The sequence below is a fragment of the Hippichthys cyanospilos genome, chromosome 2 (assembly GCF_059441005.1).
Source record: "Hippichthys cyanospilos isolate Australia breed blue-spotted pipefish chromosome 2, RoL_Hcya_1.0, whole genome shotgun sequence".
Lineage (NCBI taxonomy): Eukaryota > Metazoa > Chordata > Actinopteri > Syngnathiformes > Syngnathidae > Hippichthys > Hippichthys cyanospilos.
Genome location: NC_142370.1, coordinates 35433421 through 35456355, shown reverse-complemented (window position 1 = coordinate 35456355; position 22935 = coordinate 35433421). Strand labels below are relative to the sequence as shown.

The 22935-nt window shown below is 45.7% G+C and overlaps 2 protein-coding genes and 1 long non-coding RNA gene across 6 annotated transcripts; 1 reads left to right on the top strand and 2 right to left on the bottom strand.

Annotated features, from left to right (window-relative positions):
• Positions 1-1768: 1768 nt before the first annotated feature.
• Positions 1769-11310, bottom strand: tfcp2 (transcription factor CP2). 4 transcript variants are annotated; one of them, XM_088407686.1, is made up of 17 exons: positions 11145-11310; positions 10987-11066; positions 10602-10787; positions 9354-9505; positions 7960-8036; positions 7716-7821; positions 7440-7546; positions 7143-7295; positions 6970-7080; positions 6230-6318; positions 6098-6146; positions 5247-5340; positions 4935-5025; positions 4745-4851; positions 4441-4583; positions 3716-3767; positions 1769-3638 (listed from the first exon to the last, which is right to left on the bottom strand). In XM_088407686.1, exons 3-17 carry the CDS (start codon positions 10721-10723, stop codon positions 3601-3603), a joined length of 1491 nt encoding a protein of 496 aa, XP_088263812.1. In that variant the 5' UTR covers positions 10724-10787; positions 10987-11066; positions 11145-11310; the 3' UTR covers positions 1769-3600. The 4 variants fall into 4 exon arrangements, with proteins under 4 accessions (XP_088263812.1, XP_088263811.1, XP_088263813.1 ...); XM_088407685.1 differs by having other exon boundaries at positions 10987-11310; XM_088407687.1 differs by lacking the exon at positions 10987-11066.
• On the top strand, positions 9082-11822 carry LOC148428408 (uncharacterized). Its single transcript, XR_015864749.1, has 2 exons — positions 9082-9511; positions 9679-11822. It is a non-coding gene; the product is annotated as an uncharacterized LOC148428408 (long non-coding RNA).
• pou6f1 (POU class 6 homeobox 1) lies at positions 11633-22575 on the bottom strand. The gene is given in 13 exon segments (XM_088407684.1): positions 11633-13470; positions 14490-14658; positions 14757-14892; positions 15640-15873; positions 16420-16548; positions 16648-16835; positions 17704-17917; positions 19070-19182; positions 19260-19428; positions 20464-20506; positions 20508-20543; positions 21543-21627; positions 22226-22575. Coding segments are annotated over 12 exon segments (1803 nt in total). The 5' UTR covers positions 21569-21627; positions 22226-22575; the 3' UTR covers positions 11633-13124.
• Positions 22576-22935: the final 360 nt, after the last annotated feature.

Below are 22935 nucleotides of genomic sequence, written 5' to 3'. Positions count from 1 at the left end.
GGGGGCTGGTTCCTTACCTGGGTCACAAACGGGGAGCTTGGATGCAAGCAGCTCGTTGCTCCTTCCTTTGCTTCTCTGTTCATGGATTACGTTCGACGGCCTTTTTGTGCGATTGTCGATGCGGAGCACTTCTTCGGCGAGCCTGGAAGGAGAGAGCCTACTTGCTCGGGCTCATTGTTCCGGAGAGGGGGAAAAGGCAACCGCAGCCCTCTTTGGGGCGGACTTGAACGGACATCAAAAGAGTCGTCGAGTGGCCAAGACGCTCGATTTCCGAACGAAAATCTCAAATAATTTCGAGTTCTTGGAAGGGGCTTTTATAAAGGAGAAGCCAGCTGACATCTTTGGTCGGAGTCGTTTTTCCTCGGCCCACTCCTTCTCTCGCCTCCTCTCCAATACGCTCACTGGGCCGGGAAAGGTCCGCGGGGGTCTTGTCGCGGTTCCGCTGTCAATGCCGCGGCCGTCTTCGGGGCGAGAAGACGCTCTCCGGCCCGGTTTCGCCCCGGCCGCTAGAACGGAACAATGGCAGCCCGAAATACCTCCCCGCGGACGAGTATATAGCCTCGCTGTGACGTCACACGCAGCCACTACGCGAAGGAATCCTGGGAAATTGAGTCTTTGACTCTGTCTTTGTTCAACTGGAATACTACAGTATATACGAGTTTGTCCATCCATCCATCCATCCATCCATCCATCCATATATATATATATCCTATACGGTTAAAATGTAGGAATATCTAACTATATATATTTCATATGTTTACACACGCAACATATATGCTTCAGAGGGAAAGCAGATGGAGTCCTAACAAAAAATGTGTTTGGCCAACCGCCATGTAGTAGCAATCTCTTAGAAGACAATGTGTCTGAGAGGACTTTTATGGTAGAGGAAAAGTGTAGTAATTGTTGGGAAGGTGCTGGATCGTTTAGGCTGTATACCGGTACAGACGTATCGGTAAGAATACAGGTGTAGGGGTTGGTTGGGAGACTCTTTAGTCGGACAGTTTAAAGATGGTTAAATGATGACAGATGATATATACATAGGCAGATAATATACGCAAATATACGCAGATGTTTAGATGTGGACAGATGCCAATATTTCAGGGCAGATGCAGACGCAGAGTCTGAAATATGCCATAATATGGAAATAATACCTATACGTGAACATTAATGCATTAAGATGCGGCTGAAAACACTCTAAATAAAAATCAACACACAGAAACGCCACTACTAAATTAAGTTGGTGACAGTCACACTACAGCCAGCAGTATTGGTATTACAGTGGTAGCCCCTTTCAAGGCCTCGCTGACGCCACTTATATATTTATATGGTCTACGGGGGCCTCTAGCGGCCAACAATGGCAGCACAAGTCTCAACGTTTAATGTCGTCTAATCCCGCGATTCTCTTCCAAATTTAAAATAAGTACGCGAAACGGACATACAAGTGACAATTTCACACAAATACAATATATGACATGAAAGACTTACTTCCATGAACTACCCACTTAAACTTGATAAAGGGACATGTCGTGTACGACTTAATGAGCGAACTACACGATGAATTTACTCGAGACTGCGCAAACACGCAGTCACGTGACCCGGGGAAACATGGCGTAGTTATGCAAATCATTTAACACTTGGAATTCTGGCAAAACAAAAACCCTTTTTGACCTTTTTAAACACAACTTTTGCAATTACCATCAAATTTGCCCACATTTTGTCCGACCGAAGGCAATTATTTTCTCAACTACAAAAACACCATACAGCACCACAGTTTTCTTGGTTTTAATACAAAAGATGTTTATTTTTTTGCTGGTATTTCAAAGAGACAAAACGAAATGAACTGTAACAAGGATGTGTATGTAGCAAGGCTGACAAAATGGGACCATATCTAAAATGTGTAATTGGTCACGAAAGCAAGAACACAACCCAAACTTGTACATGCGACTGGCGTGCCCCATCTTCATGTATTGCTAACATTTGGATGGATACAAATGCAGCCTTCAAACTCATAGTAATGGATACTTTGTTTGGTAAATGCTTCAAAATAAAAATCTATTTCAAACTAATGCTCTCCAGGAAGAAGCTAATTTGAATGCTTTTGTGCGGAATATTTCCAACATTTGCACGCGCCAAGTTTTTAATCGCTCTTCCAAGGAATCAGCATTAGTGCGACTACTAGCTAGTCGATGCTATGAGTGTTAAACACTAGATTCCACTACTTCTTAACACCTCTGATGGAAGTGGCTGTTGGACACAGTGTTTTTTTTCACCTGGCACTAATTTGAGTTCCTGTTTTGGATGGGGTTTTTGTTAACTCTTTCAGTGCCAAGCGTTATCCGAAAAAGGCAACCCCGAGAGTTCCAGTCGACGGATCTTTCAAAGTCGAGAAAATATTGTGTGCTATGTCTATATATATATATATATATATATATAAAGAAAGCAAGATTTTACCTTCTTCTGTTCTTTAGTAATCACTGTTTGAAAAGAGGTCATTTGAGTGACACTTAACTATTTTGGATTAAAGGAAAAAATTAGCTTTTTGTGAAGATTTTTTTCCTGCACAACAGTGACTTTGACACTAAAATTTGTTGCTTTAGTCCAGTGCTCGTCGAATAGTGGGGCGCCCACGACCCCAAGGAAAAGGCTTTGTTTTTGTCATGTGAAGAGTGATTGCAATAAAACAATTTCCTTTTTTTTCCCAGGCACTTTGATGCACTTTTTTTTCTGTTTTAGACTAAGCTGTAACCAGTATAAATGCTGTAAACAATGATTAACAGTTGTTTAAAGTTGATTTACATTGCTATTATTTGTCACAGTTAAAAGAATAAATGTTTAGGTATACTTAGACAATTTTTAAAAATAAGATTCTTATTTATAGTCATCGTCAAGTGATGGGGCGCGAAAAGTTTTCTCTTAACTGGGGGGGATTGGCAAAATATGGTTGAGAAGCACCGGTTTAGTGGCATCTGAAACATCTCAACGGTCCTTCGCTTCATTGAACACACGCACAAAAACGACGACAATGTGTTTTGGATGGCAAAATAATACGTTTCTGTATATATCTCTATATATTTGTACTGTATCTCTATCGATTTAGATTATAAATATAGATATACAGAAGTGCACCACTACAGTGCTCGACTGGCCTAATATTAAGAGGAGGGCTGGCCACGGGTGTCGTTCATTTAAAAAACAAACACGCGGCAGTCTCGTCACTAGCACACAACCGAAGTATTTGACATGACCAAAATTTGCATCCATGGCACTGAAAGAGTTAAAGGAAAGAAAAGTGTGATTCTGAGGCAGCATCTTTCCACACACCAGAAGCGGCATCCAAACTCACTCTGAAGACACGAGCGAAGGGAGGGAGAAGGATGAGGCAGCCGACGTTAGGGGGAGACGAGCGGGGTGAGACGGGGCCATGCGCCTCGTCACCGGGGTAACAAGAGTCCCTCCCTCCCTCCCTGGTAAGAGATAAAGAAACCAGGTGCCTCGTGCGGCGCCGAGCGGTCTCAAGGGCTTCCTGCGGCGTCTCCATGTGACCCGGGCGGAGCGAGGACGCTGAAGCTCGTTGAAATCAAAGTAACGAGCGGATCCCCTTCACTTTAGGATGACGTGGTAGCCGTCGTTTGAGTCGTCTGCAAAAACGACCGCAAATCATGCTGGGGTAAGAAAAAAAGAAAAAAAAAAAAACGCCCGATGGAAAGATGAGTACCTTTCATGGTGTCGAGAACAAAACACACTTCGTCCTGAAAGTTTTGAATCATCTAGGAAGAAGCAGAGCCAAGGCAAATGACCGAAGGAATGCGAATGCTTCCAAACATCATGGAGCAGCATTCCAGATTTGGAATGAGCGCCGACTGAGACTGGCTGCAGACTTTCAAATCTTCGCGCCGGAAAAACGGGAAACTTCCGGTATTGATTGTATGGTGCCGCAATAATCAGTCGCTATTGAATAACATTAAATGAATGCAAAAAAGTATTATGTCATTTACAAAGCTTAAAACGATGATATAGCTCTAATTCGATATAAAGTAATCCCTCGTTTTCCGCGGTTAATGCCGACCAGAACGCCCCGCGATAAGTGAAAAACCATAAAGTAGCGTCCCACTCCCGACTGAATTTTCATGCATGTGTAATGTGGGTACCTGAATTTTTTTTAAAATGTGAAAGTATTCATACTTTACATATTTAAGAGAAATATTACCGCAGGTCACATATTTACTTAAATCTTAAATGATTAAACCTGATACATTAATCGTACTGTTATCCCTTCCCATCCGATCCCCGTAGTTTCACGGAGAGCCGCGGTTATACTATATTAGCGGCGCCCGGAAGACTAATTAGAGTGAAGAGCGCGTCTTCGTTCATGGCGTATCACAGCAATCAATCGGGAACACCTGGCGCATGACGGCTGAGCGCTGAGATCCCGGCGCTTACCTCATCACTGACCAGCACGTGGATGCCGGTGGGACCCTGTTTGAAGATCTGGTTGATCTGTCGGGGCGAGATGTTGAAGAGCTGAGCTATCTTCTCTGTCAGCTCAGTAGCAGTCAGCTCCTCCAGGTAGATTGCGTGATATACTGCGAGCGGGAAATACAAACAGCGTTCCTCAACAATTCCAAAGTTTTGTGTGTACGTACACGCACAAAGGAAGAGATTCCGCCTGTATCAAGCGCAATTTTTTTCTTTTGGGGGGGGGGGGGGGGGGGGGGCAGTAGCAAACAAGAAAATGCGCACTGACTAAAGAAAGTGTTGTTTGCAGCATCTCCGTTCTCATGCTTGGTCTGTTGATCGTGCGCCTGCTGCGACTCCTGGCAAACGTAGATGGTTAACCTCGGACGGACCACCCTGGACGCAGCGGCCAAAGTAGGACAATTCAAAGGCGCGTTTTGGGTTCCTCCTGTTCTCCGCCGGCCAACGGCTGCACCCACCGTCCTTTTAGTGCATTGAACAGTCGTATGCCGTCTGCTGGGCCGCAGATCTGAATGACGTCCTCCCTGGTCAGTTTCAACAGATCTGCTCCTGCCGAATACCAAAGTGAAACGCTTGACCGAAAAGGAGCCAGCAAAGTTGTTGCGTTTACTCCAAAACTCAAACCCCCTAATACGGGAGTTGAAAACCAGGGGAAAAAACTCGACTTGTACTGGGCAAAATACAGTTCTCGTTGACTATTTGGATTGAATTGGACCATTTTAAGCCCAATTCCGGCCGTGACCTTTGTGTAGCGAGGAGCGGGTTTTTACCTGAGAAGTTGGTGAAGAGCCGAGAGAAGGGCGAGAAGCGGTTTCGGAGAAGCCACTGCTGCGCGTCTTGTGGCGTCGCCGCAGGTAACAAATTCTTAAAAGAAATAAAAAAACTTGTTTTTTTTTTTTTGCTGTGTCCATCGATCCCTAATAAACCATTCGATGATGGGGGGGTGGGGTGGGGGTCAATACCTTGGTTTATTCCATGACATTATTAACGAAACCGGTAAACGAAACCAGAAAATTGTCAATACTGTCGGAAAAAAGTCCTGTTTTCGAATAGATAGAAAATAAGGACACAATTAATGGATACATTGACAATTTAATCGACATGCATATCACAGAAAATGAGAGCTGTCAAATGAATGTTGTACATGGAATCAATTAACTTCAGCAGGTTGCTAGCTTAAAAGACAAAATGTCTTCTTCGTATCATTTGTGGCGTTGGATTGTGTTTTCTTTAGGAATGGATTGTTTTCCGGAGATAGAATATCGGGGACCCTTTTTGGAACTCAAATTATCCTCCAATGCAAATGTTTGCGGAAACAAAACAAGCAAAAAAAAAGTATTCAAACCAAACATTTTGTTCATCAACATATTGAATTTGACAACAAATATATGTTACTATTCAGCCACACCAAGTTCACCAAATAAAAATGAAAAACAAACGGAGTCAGTTTCAACAAATATATTCTATCCGTGCCAGCCGGTGTTGATCCACATGAGCCGAATTTCTGCATGTTTCTGTATGTGTAATGTAAAAATGTTCTCATACAGAGCTACAAAAAAAGTGTAAGTCCCTATGTTAGGGATGGAGTATCTACATAGGCTATAACGACGATTGTACTTACATCAGCTACTTGAACAACAGGCTCAGGCTGGTGGTTTGGTGATCCGTTTCTAAAAGGGGGAAAAAAAAAAAAACCAACGCGTGTATTCAGAAGGAGCCGCAAGGATAAGACGGCGCCAAGAAGACTTTTTACCCTTCTGCGACCGGGAAGCTGTTCTGTGCGCTGTTGAAGCCCGGCGACGGAGAGCTGTTGACGTAAGTGATCTCGGGCCAGGGGGAACACTGTCGAGAGTCCAAAGCTTCTGTTCATGCATCGGACGGGCTGAGGCTTGGTCCCGCAGCACAAGCAACAAGTTGCTCACACGCACTTTGGATTTGGTCTTCAGAAATGACTTTTTTTTTTTTTTAGACAATCGTTTTAGTGGTCCCTTTAGAAATAAGAGACTGGCGGCAAGAAGTGAGTTGACGGAGCAATCATTTTGGTACCAGGAATACGGCCACGATTTTGGATAAGGACACATATGGCGGGACTCCAAATATATGGAGTAAGATGGCAGTCAAAAACACGTACGCGTGTTTAAAAATTCATGAGTTTGACTGTAAATTTTGGAATCGCCAACTCGCAGGGTATTTGGAATCCAACTCTCACTGGCACGACTACGACCACGCGAGACGCCGCAGCACGTCTTGGCATGAATATCGATCTCCTTTGGCTCGGCGGATCTGATCCGTTGCATCGGCCGAGCCGAGCCGAGCCTTTGGATTTGACTCGAATACGCAAATTGAGGCGACGACACAATTTAGAGTGGTACTCAGGGAAAAACAATTCAAATGAAGAGGCAAACTCATACAAATTGTCGTCGTCTTACTCCGCGGATAATAAGCTTTGACTTATTTCCACGAGCTCAAAAGCAAGGTGATGGATACACTAACCTCTGTGAGGATTGTAGTTTCATAGGAGGGCTGGTATTTCTCCTTCTCCTGCGGCGCCCTCTTCTCCATCTTCTCCCTGTCCGTCTTCTGCTTCCTGTCGGCGCCCTTTGGCTACAAGAGGTGACGGCCGGTCAGCCGTCTGACCGGCGCTTTTGACTTTTGGGGGCGCTCACCTTGAAAACTTTGACCTGGCAGGAGGCGGAGTGAAGGTGCTCGGCGTACTCGCCGCTCTCGTTCTCTTTGAACGTGTCGATCTGGATGCGGAAGGGGACCCCCTTTTCCCCGCCGTGTTTGCGCATGGTGAATTCTGTGCTGATGCAGTGGACCTAGCCGTGTTGACGCCCGCACAAAGCATACGGTGCGATGCGGGAAAGGGCTAAATGACTATCGAATCATCTCGCCACAGCAATACAGAGAGATAAAAAAACAAAAAAACAAAAACGGATGACCATTCAGGAGGGCAGCGCTACCTGGATGAAAACGGAGGTTCTTTTCGACGGCTCCCAAAGGAACTCCACCGTGTTAAGCTGAGTAGGGTTGGCCCGCGGGTCGATAATGCCGACCGACATGGGGATATCTGCAACGCGTCGATGCACGGCGGGCTTGAAATAATATGGTATTGATTGCAGTATTTGAGACGCGAGCGAGCAAGCTGACGGCTCCCGTTAGTTTCTTGTTAACGGTGAGCTCGCTTTATATTCAAATCCACCCAAAAAGTTTGGGGACCCCCGTTCTAAGGCACTCACCCAGGTCCAGAATGCGATCGCCCGGCCTGTTCCAGCGCCAGCCCTCCAGCTGCTGGTGCTCCGTGTACTGAAGTCGGCGGTCGTGAAACACCACGCGGATGATGCTCTGTGCATTTTATTACAGAAAGCGGTGTTCGTTTTTCTCAGAAAGTGATAAGCAGCTAAAATTGTGTGTGTGTGTGTGTAAGTGTGGGGGAGGGGGGCTTCTAATAATGCCACATTTTCAGGCACCAGAGTAACACACCTTAACCATTTTACCAGAGATTTCCGGGAGTTCACCGATTTTTCGATTATCAAGCATGATAATTTCGTAGGACTGCCCTGTAAAGACAAGTGCACATGAAGTAGAAGACGGTTAACATCATCAAACAGCGTACTTTCTGATCCTAACTAACACAGTGGAATACGCAACATTGTTGGTTGACTTCCAAATTGCTCTCATTTCAAAACTGTTCCAAATATATTATGCAAAGAGAATTTGTTCAAACAAGTCAAATCCTTCACATTTCACAGAAGCGCCAAAATGCGCAGGGGAAAACGATTTGAATGAGAAATCGGTTTCTATTCAGAAGATGACAGCGCGTCGGTAAACAAATGAATAAATCGCTTGAGGTGGTTATGAATCAGTACGAAGCAGTTCAATGTTGCCGGTGATTTTTTTTCTTTTTAATTTGAATTGAATTAAATGAAATATACTGTATGAACTGGTCCCTCAAAGGAAACAGCAGATGTCGCACTGATTTGCAGCTAGGTCATTTTGTGTGAGTTCATGCATTGTGTCGGTCGGAGTTTTAGACAAGGTGAGGATACGTATCTGAACATATTTTTGTATTGAATTCGAAGAAAAAAAAAAGATATTTTTTTATAAAGATGGGTTCAACGAATGCACATACGACACTGGTGGGCTTCAGTACAGTACATCCAAAAAGGTGTACGGTATTAGGATTTTTTTTTCAAAATCTACAGTGCCGCCTAGCGGACATTCATGGAAGTGCGGTGCAGCGTCTTCAAACTAGCACCGTGACTTGAAAAAACGTGAATGTTATTGTATTTATTTATTTAGTTGCACTTGACATGGGAAACTCTTCTTAATGTACCAAATATGCAATATCTCGTTTAAAAAAATAAAATAGACTGCGTTCAATGGAAAAAAATAGAGCTGTCATTTTAATACCGTGATATGAAACAGCTTGAAGCGAGAACCTCTCATTTGGAGACGCGTTATCACTGAGCAGGCGTCCTTGAATGTTTTGAGGCATATTTTTTACGTAGTCCCCTGAAACAGGCCTTGAACAAGGGTAATATTCAGAGCCAAAGTATCAAGTTTGACTTCGTTTTCATCATTCATTTACAGACCTGTGCAGAAAGCTAGCTGCACGTGAAGCTAAAGTCCGTTCCCAAAGTTGATCGGCTGCCGCCAAGCGACGCAGGAAGAACATTACTTTTTTGTTACTTCAGTCACGGACTTCTCATTTTCGCTTTCGGCCAGACATTTTCCTATTGACGCGTCCTTACTCTTTTCCATTAAACTTTGGACCAAAGTCCTCGCTTCACCGGATCGAACATACTGTAGCCGTCATTCACGCTTTCCAATCGATGTAATGCGTGAGGCACGTCGTCCGAAATCCCCGTGCTGACCTTGATTGAGGTAGGTGAGTGTTTCATCATGCAGTTTAACAGCCGGCGAGGTAGCAGCGCACAGAACATACTGGAAGGGAAGGATCTTGCTGTCGGTGTCCGGAGGCAAGTTGGACTCCTCCTGTTTGAAGATGGGCAGGGCAAGCACGTCGCTAAAGGTCAGAAAAACACACGGCGGCTGTTAGTGCATTCCCAGAAGTGCCACAAATGTACGTGCGCAAGCTATGACTCCCTGGTAGACGTTCCTCGTTTGCGCTTGATGAATTGTAATCAACGCTAGCAAATACCAAAGTATCCGAGCTAAATGTCATTTCTCTCTCAACAGAGCAATTTACGGCGCATCCTGAAGAAAAGCAGCTTGACATCCGAACCGAGGAAAGAATATTTTTCCGATAAAAAAGATCTTGTTTATCCTTGTCAGAAGCATTCGTGAGACTGAAGTTACGACCGGAAAATAACAGCCACGCTGAGTCCGAATTAGTGATGTCACGCTTCAAGCAGGCGCTCGACTCAAGCATGGAGCGCTCGCTCGCGGCACGAGTACCACAATAGGTCGTTTTGATGTCCCGTTGTAGCCGGGGGTTGTAGCGCCGTGCTAGTCGGTCAATTTGACTCAGTCAAACCCATAATGTTTATGAAGGGCCAAGAACCCTTCATAGCGAGAGTAACGTACAGTTGGATTAGATTACACATGAGAAGGATTTGCAATTGCATGCGGCGCGGGTACTCATTCTGATAAGCAGGTCAATTACCATCATCATAATTTCATGCAGTGAGGAGAAAACGAAGCCTCGTGAACTACTTTGGATATTTTTCTGAGTCCTCTAGATGGTGCTGCGGGTTTGAAATCGAAGTCTTGTGCAATGGCAAAGCATTCACTTTCCAGTACATCTTTAAACAAACGAATCCGAAAGATCGGGTTCGCGAGACCTCATTGACCCATCACCAGTTTACTTTTGCACAAGCGATTCACTTTTTATGATGTAAAAATGACAAAACAGTTCCTTACTTTTTCACGGCGATTTGCACTTTTGTTTCATTTAAATGTAATCTAGTTTTGTACAGGAGATGTCACACCCATGAAAGCACCCAACCATTTCAACACAACTGCTTCAAATGGAATCGGCGTTTCAGAAAGCAGCGTGTGGACTCACCGCACCGCTTCGCTTCAACGCAAATCGCTTCAGATTGATTCAGTGGTTCAGAAAGCTTGGGTTTCTCCGTCACTAGTTAAACGAGCCCCGGTACCTCATGCTGTATGCCCCGGCACCGAGTTCCTGACCGATGCCCGACAGGCTGGCATCAAAGTCCTGGACCAGTCCGGACTCGATCACTTCGTCAGAGAGAGGCAACTTGAGAGCCCAAGCCATGGTGCCGATGTGCAGATCTCAATGGGGTTCGGTTCTGAGAGAGCACCCTCAATCAAGTTTCAACCTTGGGTGAAGAATATGGGAGTTAAACTCGCACGTGACGAAAACAACGTGTTTTTCGACAAGGCAACAATACGCAATTACAAGTTCTAACGGTAATGGCAATTGAACTTGCACGCAGCTATAACATACTGCACCGCACAACGCCGTTGCGCACACTATGAATTCTTTTTACTTGAAGGTTTGAAAATTCCAGAAGTTACCTTGCGGCGAAGCGGAGCGTAGCTGCTAGCTAGTACCGCGAGCTTTTCATGCCATCATGTCGTGCGCCGTCGCTCCACTACTAAAATAAACATGTCGAGCTAGTCAAGCTAACCAGCTAGCCGCAACGATACCGCCGACAAGTTGCGTGTCCACTGACCTCCGTACATCAGCTTTCACGACAACATAGTATCATTCGCGAAACGCATGTCCTTAACCGCCAATGAAACAAAAAAGGCTGCGAAAGAAATGCGGAACACTACGTTCCTTTTGTTTATTTATCTATCTTTGGAAACCCAGCTGCCGTAATTTCCGTGTATGGCTCTTCTTCGTGTGTTTTTGTTATGGCACCATGCTGCCACCTACCGACGAAGAGATGTTCGCGTTTTTAGTTATGAGTATTTTTGTTTAACAAAGCTGAACATTTCTCGTTGATTAACATTAAGTATAGATGTTCTAACAGAGAATTGGAGAACCCCCCCTCCCAAATTCTTCAACTGGTTAATGATAAATATATAAATAATAATATATAAAATAACATCATGTATATTTTTTTCCCAAAACGCTTCAACTGGTTGGTTTTTGACTTTTTTCCTTCACACTTGGTCTAAACGTCAACATGAATAATCACAAGAAACTGCAACAATCATTCATTAATACAGTTTATTTACATTTTACAAAAAACTTCCCTCTTTTTGCAATAGCTTGACATTCAGTCAACCAGAAGGTACTTATAGATACCATATGTCTCTAGTTTTTTTTTAATCTATCAATGTTATTTAACAATATCTCATCTTTGCATAAAGCACATTGTAAATAAAACCAAACATGTCATAGACGCATGATTGCCTTCTTTCAATTTCTTTGAATTGTTTTAAATTGTCACTCATATTTATTTTGCATACCAGGACTTGTTCTGTGTTATGAATCCAAAATTAAGAATGTTGTTACATTTAGATGCAGGAGGGGGTGTAACATACAACATGGCTGTAACTTTTGAGATAGAAGGTCATTCCTAACATTTTTTTAACCTCTTCAGGCGTGGATAAAGTGCAAAGAATCCTTGACGATTAACAAAGTTTAAAAACAAATGCCAGTCAATAGAAAAAAAAATATACAACACGAGCAACACACTAAAGTCCTTCCACATACTCATGTAATTCCATCAATTTGATTCATACTAGACCTGTTGATCTACAATACCTTATGAACAAGTCACACAGGTTAATGACAAAAAGCATTAAAAACAACATGAGGTTTGCATCAGTGGCTTTTTATGCAAATAGCCTAAAACGAAGTTAGAAACAAATTGGACCGTCTTCAAACATCAACACCCAGTATAAAATCACACAAAAAAGTACATTAACGAGAGAGAAAAAAAAAAAACAGCACAGTTGACTTCATCTTTTGTGATGATTAAGAAATAGCAAAGAGATGATTGTCCCTGACCTGTTGCGTTGCGGCTGCATAGACAAGCAGCAAATGGAATCGCCCTTAATTGCAAGAAACCTCATACAGCGGAACCTCTAAAGTCATGCAGTTTTCAAGCTATTTTCATCAGAACCCAAAAAATCCCTTTATTGACTGTTTGACCTTTTTTTTAATAAGCCATTTCAAATTAATTGATCTTCATACAAGCGTAAAAAGAAGTTTTTGTTTATATTGTTACTATAGAACAAACGGGTCATAAAAATGGCTTACGAGTAATGAGGTACCGTGAATTGCTGAAAACAATTAAAAAAGGAGAATATTCAAGTATTTTTTGCACTAGACATGGTGCACTTTTCTTAATGTACTGAATATTCAACACTCTGTTTAAGAATCAAATCGATTGTGTTCAATGGGGTATTAAAAAAAAAATTGCTGTGATTTTTATAGCGTGATATTTTTGCTCAAGGTCATCACACAGCGGGAAGCGAGTATCAGCCCACGTCGAGTTAGAGGTTCCACCGTACCCATATGAACAATATTGCCACTTGGCAAACGTACAGTAGGTGACTTACCTGTGCGTACTTCATCACGAATAAGAGGACCATGCACACATCCGCTCAGCCTTCGAACCCGAGGGGTCACTTTAGAAGGAGTCATTGATTACGAGGACCTTCTTGTATTTACAGCCAGGTCCGCAAAATCCCGTTTTCTACGGGACCTGGAAAATGTTAATCTTGCTGGTGTTTTTCAGCGTCTGTCGCCGGTTGCAGAACCAGACCCGCACCACCTCTCGGTCATAGTTGAGCTCCTTTGCGATTTCCGTGATCTCCTGGCCCGTGGGCAGCGAGTTCTTCTCGAAGTAGGAGTTGAGGACTTCGATGGCCTGAGGCGTGAAACTGGTGCGTCGCTTGCGCTTCTTGGACGGCTCGCCGCCCACGAATTCCATCAGGTTCTGCTGGCCCTTCTGGTTCCAGTGCTCGGCTTCGGCGAGCCACTTCTCCAACACCGGCTTCAGCTTCTGGGCGCTCTTCGGCGTGATGTCCAGCTTTTCGAACCTGCGGCGGAAAAACTTTTTCATTCGACCCGTAAAAACGGAGACCCCGGCGTTCGGTTGGACGATGTCACACGACCGAAAGCTGAAAACTGGAGGGGGTGAATGAAAAAAACATTTTCAAGCACTGCATTCATCTGCGGGGGTGCGAGCTTAAATCTTCATTTTCTGATCCAAAATCGGACGCCTTACGATATGGATGCCGCGCGTCCAGATGACGTCATGCTGATCGTGGGCGCGTGATCGAAAAAGGGGCTGAAGATGCCGGGCACCGTTCTCGCAGAGTCACAATAATCCTCTGATCCGTACAGTGCTCAATTGCCCTAGTCTTTCCCCGAACGGATCGCCGCCCATGTCGTGTTCCCTTGCGGCTTTGCCCAGGCGGCAGGACTCCCCAAATCTTTGTTCGCGCGCTGGCTTTGGACGTGTCCGCGTGGGGTGAAGGCACCTCGCGTTGGATTGGAGAATGAACAAACGGAAATTTGGACGATTTTCGTTTGGTTCAGGGTCCTCGGACCCTGAACGATGAGGAGTGATTTTTCAACTACAGACGGCCTACTTGGCTGAGCGTCGGTCCGGCGTTACACGAGCTGTTTGTCCATATACGCTCAGGTTTGCCGTCCGGCGACACCTCGTCGGTATGATGCTATGTCTTTGACCCATATTGTTATGAAACCCAAAGCTATATAAAGGAGCGTTGCAACATAAAGACGGCCCGTTCCACCAAAGTGCTCCACGTGCAAGTTTCCTTGACTTACTCCAACGCATTAAACCCCGTGGCTTTCAAGTCAGTCAGTCAAGGTATTTTGCTGGCGTTGGGCAGAAACAGGAATTTCCAAAATCTGGTATATAACCTGGTATATACACTGGTATATAACCGAAACAGGGAATAAGAATTTCATCCAAGTCAAGTTTTACCAGGTTTTGGAATAACTTTGGAAGCTTGGAAGAACTGTAAAACGTCCCCGTCAATGGACCCCCTTTCCCGTTTGTAAAAAGTTGAGAAGAAGAAGTGTGGCCGACCTGCAAATGGCGGACTGGCTGTAGGCGGGCCCCTCCGTGGCAGTCAGGGCCTGACCCACTTGAGTCTGCGTCAGACCCAACGACAGCCGCCGGATTTTGAAATTTTTGGCGAACTCTCGAATCTCTTCCAGGTTGATGCCCTCCTCGGCGCCGCCGACCTGATGGGGCTCTGCCGGAGGGGGGCGGGGGATACGTACGTTCGAGAAAAAGCGGGGGCTTCGTACAGTCATCGTAGCGCACTTATTGACATTAGCATATTGTACGTACTGCTGACGAGCTGGCCCACTTTTGCCGGATCGCCGCAGGCCACGGGGAGCGACGAGGAAGGCGAGGCGGCGCTCTTGAGGATGGACGGCTGCGGTGCGATGACCACCGGCAACTGGGCGGCGCCAGTTGCCGGCGCCTGCCGGGTACAGATGGGACGTTTTACAGGGAGACTTCAGAGGGAGACGGACTACCGGAAACGCTGCTTCAAAAGCCTCGCTCAAATCTTCGCCGTCATGCGATGATGACGCGCGAGGCTTCGTGCATGAAAATGAGACGCCCAAAACTATGGAACTGATGGAAATATTCGGCACCGTGTCAAAAGCTGTCGACTCCTGAAAGGAGGCGCCGAATGCTCGAATCGGCTTCTTTATTCTTCAATAGCGTGGCAAGTGACATAAAGGCACCCTGGGGGAGGACGTGAAATTTTAAAAGTAGCATCTGTGCAAAAAGCCTTATAAGACAATTGTCAAAATAGGTGAACATTTCAGTGAAACGTAATGTAACCTACGGTCATGAAAATGATAACCGAATCAGGAGGCTCTTCAATTTCAAGATCTGCCCGTACCAGAAGGATTGCACCCACACTGTCATTTTGCCAACTCAAAAACTGAAATTAAAATCAGTGAATGCTATATTCATGAGAAGTGCTATTATCTGATCCCAAAGGAGGACACTTTATGTTGATAGAAATTTTGGGCACAACAGCTTATGTACAATATGTATTTGTTACGGAGTTGGATGCATTTTTGTCATGTGATAAGATTCATTTAAAGCGTTTAGGAGCATTTTGGGGGGGGCTTGGAACAGCTTTACTTATGAAAGATTCATGTTCCAAAATCACTTCCGGAACGAATTAATTTCGAAAGTAGAAGTAGCGCTGTACCTGGCCGGTGGGTTTGGAAGGCGCCGGCTGGACGGCGGCTTTGGGCGGGACGGCGGCCGGGGCCGCCACCGCGGCGGCCCCGTTCCCCACCGTAGCGAAAATCTGGCCCTGGGTGTTCAAGAGCAACTGCGGGGTGACCGTCTGGACCTGCAGGCCCTGGAGGGGGAGGGCCGGAGCGCCGGCCGCCCCGGCCAGGGACGCTGGGTTCACCAACAAAGGAAGAGTTCCGATCACCTGGAAGGAAAAAAACAAAAAGGAGCAAAAAGAAAAACAACTTTACATTGGTAGTGATTGGAAATGATGCATGAGATCCTAGTAGAGCCCTGAAGTCTTTTTTTCAGTTTACAGATTTATGCCAAGACACAAAAGATTCATACTTAATAAACTACAAAGTTGTATACCGGGTAAAAAAAAAATAATATCATTGTCAAAGGTAGGGAACTCCCAGACATGCTTTTTGTTCTTCCTCCTTGTCATCTCTTCAAACTTTATCGTTACTCTTGGAAATGGGTCCGTTTTGAGTTACGCAGTTAAAAGTCACCCCCTAATATGGAGGTTGAAAATGAGGAAAAAGAACTCGACTTGTACTCGGAAAAATACGCAGTTTTTTCTTCACTGGCCCTAATTCAAGACAAACAATGCCTCCCAAAAAATTTGGGAGCGTGTTTTTATTTTATTTCCCCACGTTAGCCACTTTGATAGCAGCATGAATGCATTTCGGGATATTTTCCTCGCCAAGTCACCAAATCGTGGTGATTTCATCTTTAGGTTTTGACCAACCTGTCCTTGTGTGGTTGTCAGAATCTGGCTGGTGATGCCCGCCATGTTAGACATGGCGCTGGTGATCATGGGACTGGAGGTGAGGGAACTGAGAAACTGGGTCTGCGCTCCCAGCGATGCCGCATTGATCTGAGTTAAAAAAAAAAAAAAAATCTGACATCAAGCAAACACATTTTCACGAAAAGCTGAAAAGGAATGCGAGGTGAAGCTTAGTCCGGTCTTCCTTACCAGCGCGGGGTTGATGGAAAGCGCGGTCACCGAAATGTTGGATTGGGCGGCGGCGGGCGGCGCAGGCGCGGCCTCTTGAGCGGCAGAGATGACGGCGGGCGGGGACGGCAGGCCGCCGCAGGCTTGCTGCAAGGCCGTCTGCGGAGGCTGCAACACTGCCGGCGCGCTGCCTTGTAGCTGAGGCTGAACTGATTTGGAGGGCAAAAGTTAGTTTAGATCGACGGTTGTCAAAATGGGGTCCGTGAAATAATTTGGGTGTTTTGGAACTGATTTAGTCGATCTTTAAACAGTTACAGATTTGTGCCTCGTTTGGCTGTTTTTGGCGCCACCTCTGGCTGCTGTTGATAATGCATTGACTACATAAAAAAAAAAAACTCAGCCGAAAAATGCATGTCAAACGAGAAAAAAAAGTTCCTCCATCTGAAGGAAAAAAAAGTGGTGAGTCATCACTTGATTTTGTAATTTGATTTTTAGCACCCCGAAGTGACTTGATTTGAACACGATCTCAGTACAACAACGCATGAACATGATTTCAGAACTGCGTTGTTCACATGGAAGCCGCCCACTCCGGGAGCCAAAGATGATCAAGTCGTAGACCGTTGACGCAACTACGCTTCCAGGAGGGACTTCAGAATTCAAGCGTACCGGGACTGTTGATGTCATACGTTACTCTGTTATGGTACGGTTAATTTGAAGTATCGGCTGGCTTCCTCACAACGTTTGGCAGTTTCACTGTAACGGAGTAGATTGAGAGGCGGCGCATTCTCGCGAATGGCTAATTGCTCTTCTTGTAAAACAGGCTTTAAAAAAGAAAAAGAAAAAAAACCGGATCTCGTCACGTCGTCACTTCCCGTTACATGTGTCTATCCTTCCCCTCCTAAAAGGAGAAGCCATCAGATTTAGTCCCTAACTGCAGTCGGCTCAATCCACAGACGTCGAGCCAAACAGCCCAGACGTAGGAAATAAGCCACGGTGGGCAAATCTCCTCAGGTAAAACATGCCAATTTCACGGAGAATGTAAATTCAAGATCGGCGTCGCGCCATCACGGCCATTACCTTGCAGACCAGCAAAGGGCAGCTTAAGGAGGTTTGCGGGCTGCGTGGCGGCGGCGGCGGCCAGGCCAGACAGAGTGGCCACATTGGTCGTGGGCAGGGTGAGAAGAGCCAGTCCCCCCTGGCCAGCGATGGGGATGAGCAGGGGCTGGCCCAAGGGCCCCGTCTGAGCCAACATGCCCGTCATCAAAGTAGCCAGACTTTCTTGCGAGAGAACCTGAACGTTAGATCGGATCACGGCGGTCACTTCATGTCCCTGGCCCATATTATGAAGGAGCAACTTTTTGGAGCGTTTAACCGTATCACTTGGGTCCTTTCTCCCCCTAAACAAAGCGTTCAAAAAGGGCTCGCGAGAGGCAACGTGACGTTCGCGGGCCCTCGCGCCTGCCGCTTCGACGCCGCCCCCTGTCGTGCGTGCGCGAGTACGGTAATCCCTCGTTCTTTGCCGTCAATGGGGACAGAAACCCCCCCGCAAAAAGTGAATAACAGTACGGGTAACGATAAGGTTTAATGATTTAAGATTTAGGTAAATATGTGTAATGCAGTAGTTGGACGTTTGAGGAGTGCCTGTGGCATGTGCATTTACAGTTAACTCGTCTGGCTGGCGCGCAGGGAATGTCTCTCTGCCATCTAGTTTTTACCTTTTTTATGAAAAAAAAAAATGCGCGATACACTGACGGCGAGATAGGTGAGACACGAAGTAGCGAGGGTTCACTGTAAAATGCACATACACGGCCACCTCATCTGAGAAGACGTTCACATTTTTACTTTCATTTTCATTCTGGGTATTTGGGAGGAAAGATTTTGCATCGAGTCGGCCAAGTAAACAGCAATGTTTCGATTATTTGTTAGAAATTTGACTACGGAAAATGTCCAAAATGGACGATGCGTGTTTGGGAGCACATGGCCCGACAGTCAACATTTGCAGTAAATAATTCAGCCGCGGGTGGAACTATCGTCATGAGTATTGGGTTCTTGAGGGCGACGCGTTTGATAGGAGGAACGGGTATTAATGTGTGCGTTCTTCTGCTTTGTTGGCGCAGCAGTTGATTTCAATGTCAGTAAAATGCCCGTTTTTGGGGCATTCGTTCCGCTGATGATCACTACAACCTTAGCTTTGTTGTTCTTTCGTCCTGGCGACCAGCTTTAGAATGAGCCCTTTTACTTCCCGGTTAGAAAAAAACTCCAATTCCAAGACGTCAAAGGTAAACTTTCATCATTTTAAATATATTTAACAGTTTAAAATCTCATGACACGGGCACGATAAGAACAAACGACGGTGTGAAATTTGAAGAATCTAACTGAAATGACCTCGACGCGGACAATCAAGTCTAACTGCGGATGCGTTGGGAGGGGCGTGGAAGCGTACCTGCGGGCACGCCTGCACGGCGACGGGCACGGTCGGCGCGGGAGGCTGCGGCGGGGATCCGCCGACGGGCGCCGGTGTTTGGAGGGCGGGGGCCGGCGCTTCCCCTGATGCGGCTGGTACAGGAGCGCGGAAGGGCTGGCGCATTTGCTCGGCGCGCAAAGTTCAAATCAAACGCGGGGCTTGGTCTTACCGGCTCCCCCGGCCCCCCCGGCCCCCCGGGCTCCGGCGTGGCTCCCCTCGGGATGAGCCCCTCCCTCCTCTGTTTTACCTTCGCCGTTCTTCCCTTCGGATGAAGACAGGGACGCGTCGACCCCGACCTCCAGCACACGGATCGTCTCGTGGCCGGACATCACGATGACCTAAGGACAAAGGGGACGCTAAAGTATGAAATTCTTCTTCAGCGATAGACAAGCTACGAAACTCAATCACAGTTCCGCACGTGGCCACCGCGATGCATTTCTTGGAAAATGTCAAGTCTGAAGGATCGCACTCTGGAAATGTGAATAATGGACGTGCTGGACAAGTTTTACTGGTATGCCACAGTCCACCGAAGCGCTCATTCAATCCCAAAAACAAATATTTACATTTTTTTAAATGGTATAAATACAGAAAAAGATAGGACGGACAGACAGACAGACAAGGATAAGTCCAGCTAGCTAGCTAGGTCTATAGATAGCGATAGATAGCTTTAGATTAATAGCTCTAGATAGATCGATCGACATTGATAGATCTATCTCGCTATCTAGATAGCTCTAAAATGATGAATGAGTCTAGATTGATAGTTCTGGCTAGATAGATAGATCTAGATAGATAGAGACGGACTGACTGATTATCCGGACTAAAAAAAAAAAAAAAAAAAAGGTGAAACTATGCCTTTGAGAGTTCTTTCTTTCTTTTTATTTAACCAGGAAGATATCAACTGAGATATACATCTCTTTTGCAAAGGATGTCCTGTAGAGGAGTTTACAGTTTAGAGTGATTTGTTTATTTGATCAATTACAATATGAATAGCATCGAAGGAAATGGAAAACCTTTTCAAATTGATACATTACAAAGGGGCAAAATTGTAAATGTTCATCGAGGGGGCCAGTCTCAGCCCTGAAACTCCGGGCCTGAAAAAATGAATTCCCCGCTGGCCTTCCTTGCGTAACGTCGTGGCAACTCAATTTATACCAAGCGTATTAAGTCGCACTTTGTGCAACTTGTACTACTCGGACTGCGTTTTCGTGTGTCTGCAACGTTCCAGGTTATCCCGCTATTGTGATTTGAAGGAAATTCGAATGTGAAAGGCTGAGAAGCAATGTGGTTGGAGAACAAGTGGCAGAGAGAGAGGGGATTGGAGAACATGGAGTGGGGGGGGGGCAACAGACAGACAGCGAGAAGAAGATGCGTACCTGGTTGCCTCTGGCAGGTAATTTCAAATGGCGGGATTGAAATGGCTGAAAAAAGACTTCTGCGTTCAGACAGTGAACAGCTAAAGGAGGACAAAGAAGCCGAGCACGTTAAAGCGCGAACGGGAAGAGCGCCGGCGAGTAAAGCAACGTACGCAAAGCCACAATGGCGAGCGGCAATGGCGAGCGGCTCAAGCCGCGCTTTCTTTCAAACATCCCCGGGCGCACCGGTAAAGAGCAATGCATACGCAGCGGCCATTTTTAGACCATGAGAAAAGGAAAGCGCTGCAGGGCCCAATTCATCGTACGCAAAGCGCACAAATGAGGACGGGGAGACCACGGCGATGCAATCTTTTTCTGCCATTTGGGCACAAGAGACAACCAAGCGCGCTGGCCAAAGATCATTTGACGAGGGCCGTACTATATGTATTCATAACTCTTCAATAAAGCAATCAATTCAACCACTTGCATGTATTTTTTAAAATGTACTCATTTTGTAATTTGTCCAAATGCGTTTCGTGTCTACATTGCATTTTATTTCATAATGCTGTTTTTGACTAAATAAGTGGCAGCAACCTGATCGGGGGCAATTTTGTTATAAGGTGTGCAATTTGCAATTTTTATTTTCTAAACTTCAGTATAGCTGAAAAGTAACAAATATACTTATTGTCAAATTGAATCTATTGGTGAAAAAAAAGAAGGCCATCGTTTTTGGGGGGTGCGTCTTATATTTGGGGACTTACGGTACCGTAAAAATATAAGACGCACCTGTGTATCAGACTCACCCTTAATTTGGGGGCCAAATTCTGATATTTTAGGCTAAGAGTCAGAGTTCAAAATGTAAAAGATCATTTAAAAATCAAAATTTTAAGTTACCGTTCATAGGATACACCCATAGAAATTGACGGTTTTTCATTTTGAAATGAAATCCCGCGGTTTATGCACTGTATAGGGTGCACTTGAGAAAATTGAAGGCTTTTAGTTGCACCTTATAGTGCGGAAACACAATGTGCGGTGTTCCGTAGGTGTGCATCCCACGTCATGGTTTTGCTACGTTCTGTTTTTGCATGTAAGTGAATGACCTGCTCGTTGACAGCAAGCGGGGCATCTCTTTCAGGAAGATCCTGGGACTTCATGGCCTGGCTTCACCGCCTCGGATCTCCCCGGCTGCAAACAGACAGTCAAATCATTCCACTTTCAAATCATCGTTTTGACGGAAACGCGGGGAACGTTGCTTATTCTTGGCTAATTATGGGGCAGACAATTTGGAGGGGCCTGGAAACAGGCCCCACTGTGTTGCACTTGGCTGCAGAGGAGATGCGGGGGCTGGAGGACTTCCACTGACGGCATGAGCAGAATGCAAAAAAAAAAAAAAAACTGAAAGCCAACAATGCAATCGGGATGATGCTTTCCCGCCACTGGGATGCAGTTAAGACGTGCGGATGTGGCAAAAGTTTAACGGATGTTAATGGTCTCGTCGCCATGCCCCCCCCCCCCCCCCCCCTCCCCATTCGAACCCATAAAAGTCTCGTCGGTCACTTTAGGACATCACCGCCAGACTGCCGCGTTCGCCGTCGTGAATCGGTCTCTCTTTATCATAAATATATAAATTATGCTAATTGTCAGCATTGCATATTACCCCAAACTCATTTCCTGTCGCGGTTTGACAGCTGCGCGCGAACAAGGCGACAAGAATCGTGCTTTGGGTGAATATTTTTTGTTTGTTTGTTTGTTTTGATTTGACACGTTGAAACGGGCAACTTACCGGTTCTAGAGGGTCCTGGTCACAGTTTGCTTCGGTCGCAGCTAATTAAAAATGCATCTCAGCTCCCAGACAGGCGCAGTGGCTGCACACACAAAAGCCATTTGCATTGATAAGAAGGAGGGCTGCAATGTTTTGGGGGTTCTGGCCTCTCGTCTCGCCTCGACGCGATGCCAACACTTGGGCTCATTCCCCCCACCCTCCAAAAAAAGCCTTCGGGCGCCTCACGAGCTCCCATGTGAGGCGCAAAGTCGCTGGGAACGGCCACAAATCTGCCCTTTTTGCCACTACGTCATGAACATAATTTATGCAAGAAAAAAAATCTTGCATTGAAAATGTCTGCCGCGAGTTGAGCGGCGCCGCGGCGCTCTTAAAGGGCCAGCGCACCAAATGTGGGCTCGACCGACCGCGAGGAGTTTGCATCTTTTCGCCGCAAACTCATCCGCCGGCCTTAGTCGTCGTTGACTTACTTGACTTTCAAAATAGGCACGCGTGCATCTACGTTCAAACTTGGAGACTTCTTATCATGGACGAGATCTCATTCTTGAAAATGGACGAGACGTTTCTGCTATAAACCTTCGTCGACATCATGAAGCTGGCGGTGGAACTAACAAGTTAGGCGAGCGAAAGTTTGGTTTGATTGATATTTTGTTTGTTTGGCAAATAATTCCGTCGATATGTTTTCATGCATTTGATGACTTGGCGTTTACTCT

Excerpts from the sequence above, each read along its gene's own strand:
- tfcp2 (XM_088407685.1), bottom strand. The coding sequence starts at position 10,723 with ATGGCTTGGGCTCTCAAGTTGCCTCTCTCTGACGAAGTGATCGAGTCC. Across the intron at positions 7,822-7,959 it reads TCTCTGGTAAAATGGTTAAG|AGCATCATCCGCGTGGTGTT; the intron begins GTGTGTTACTCT and ends TAAAATGCACAG. Across the intron at positions 7,547-7,715 it reads CGATCGCATTCTGGACCTGG|ATATCCCCATGTCGGTCGGC; the intron begins GTGAGTGCCTTA and ends GACGCGTTGCAG.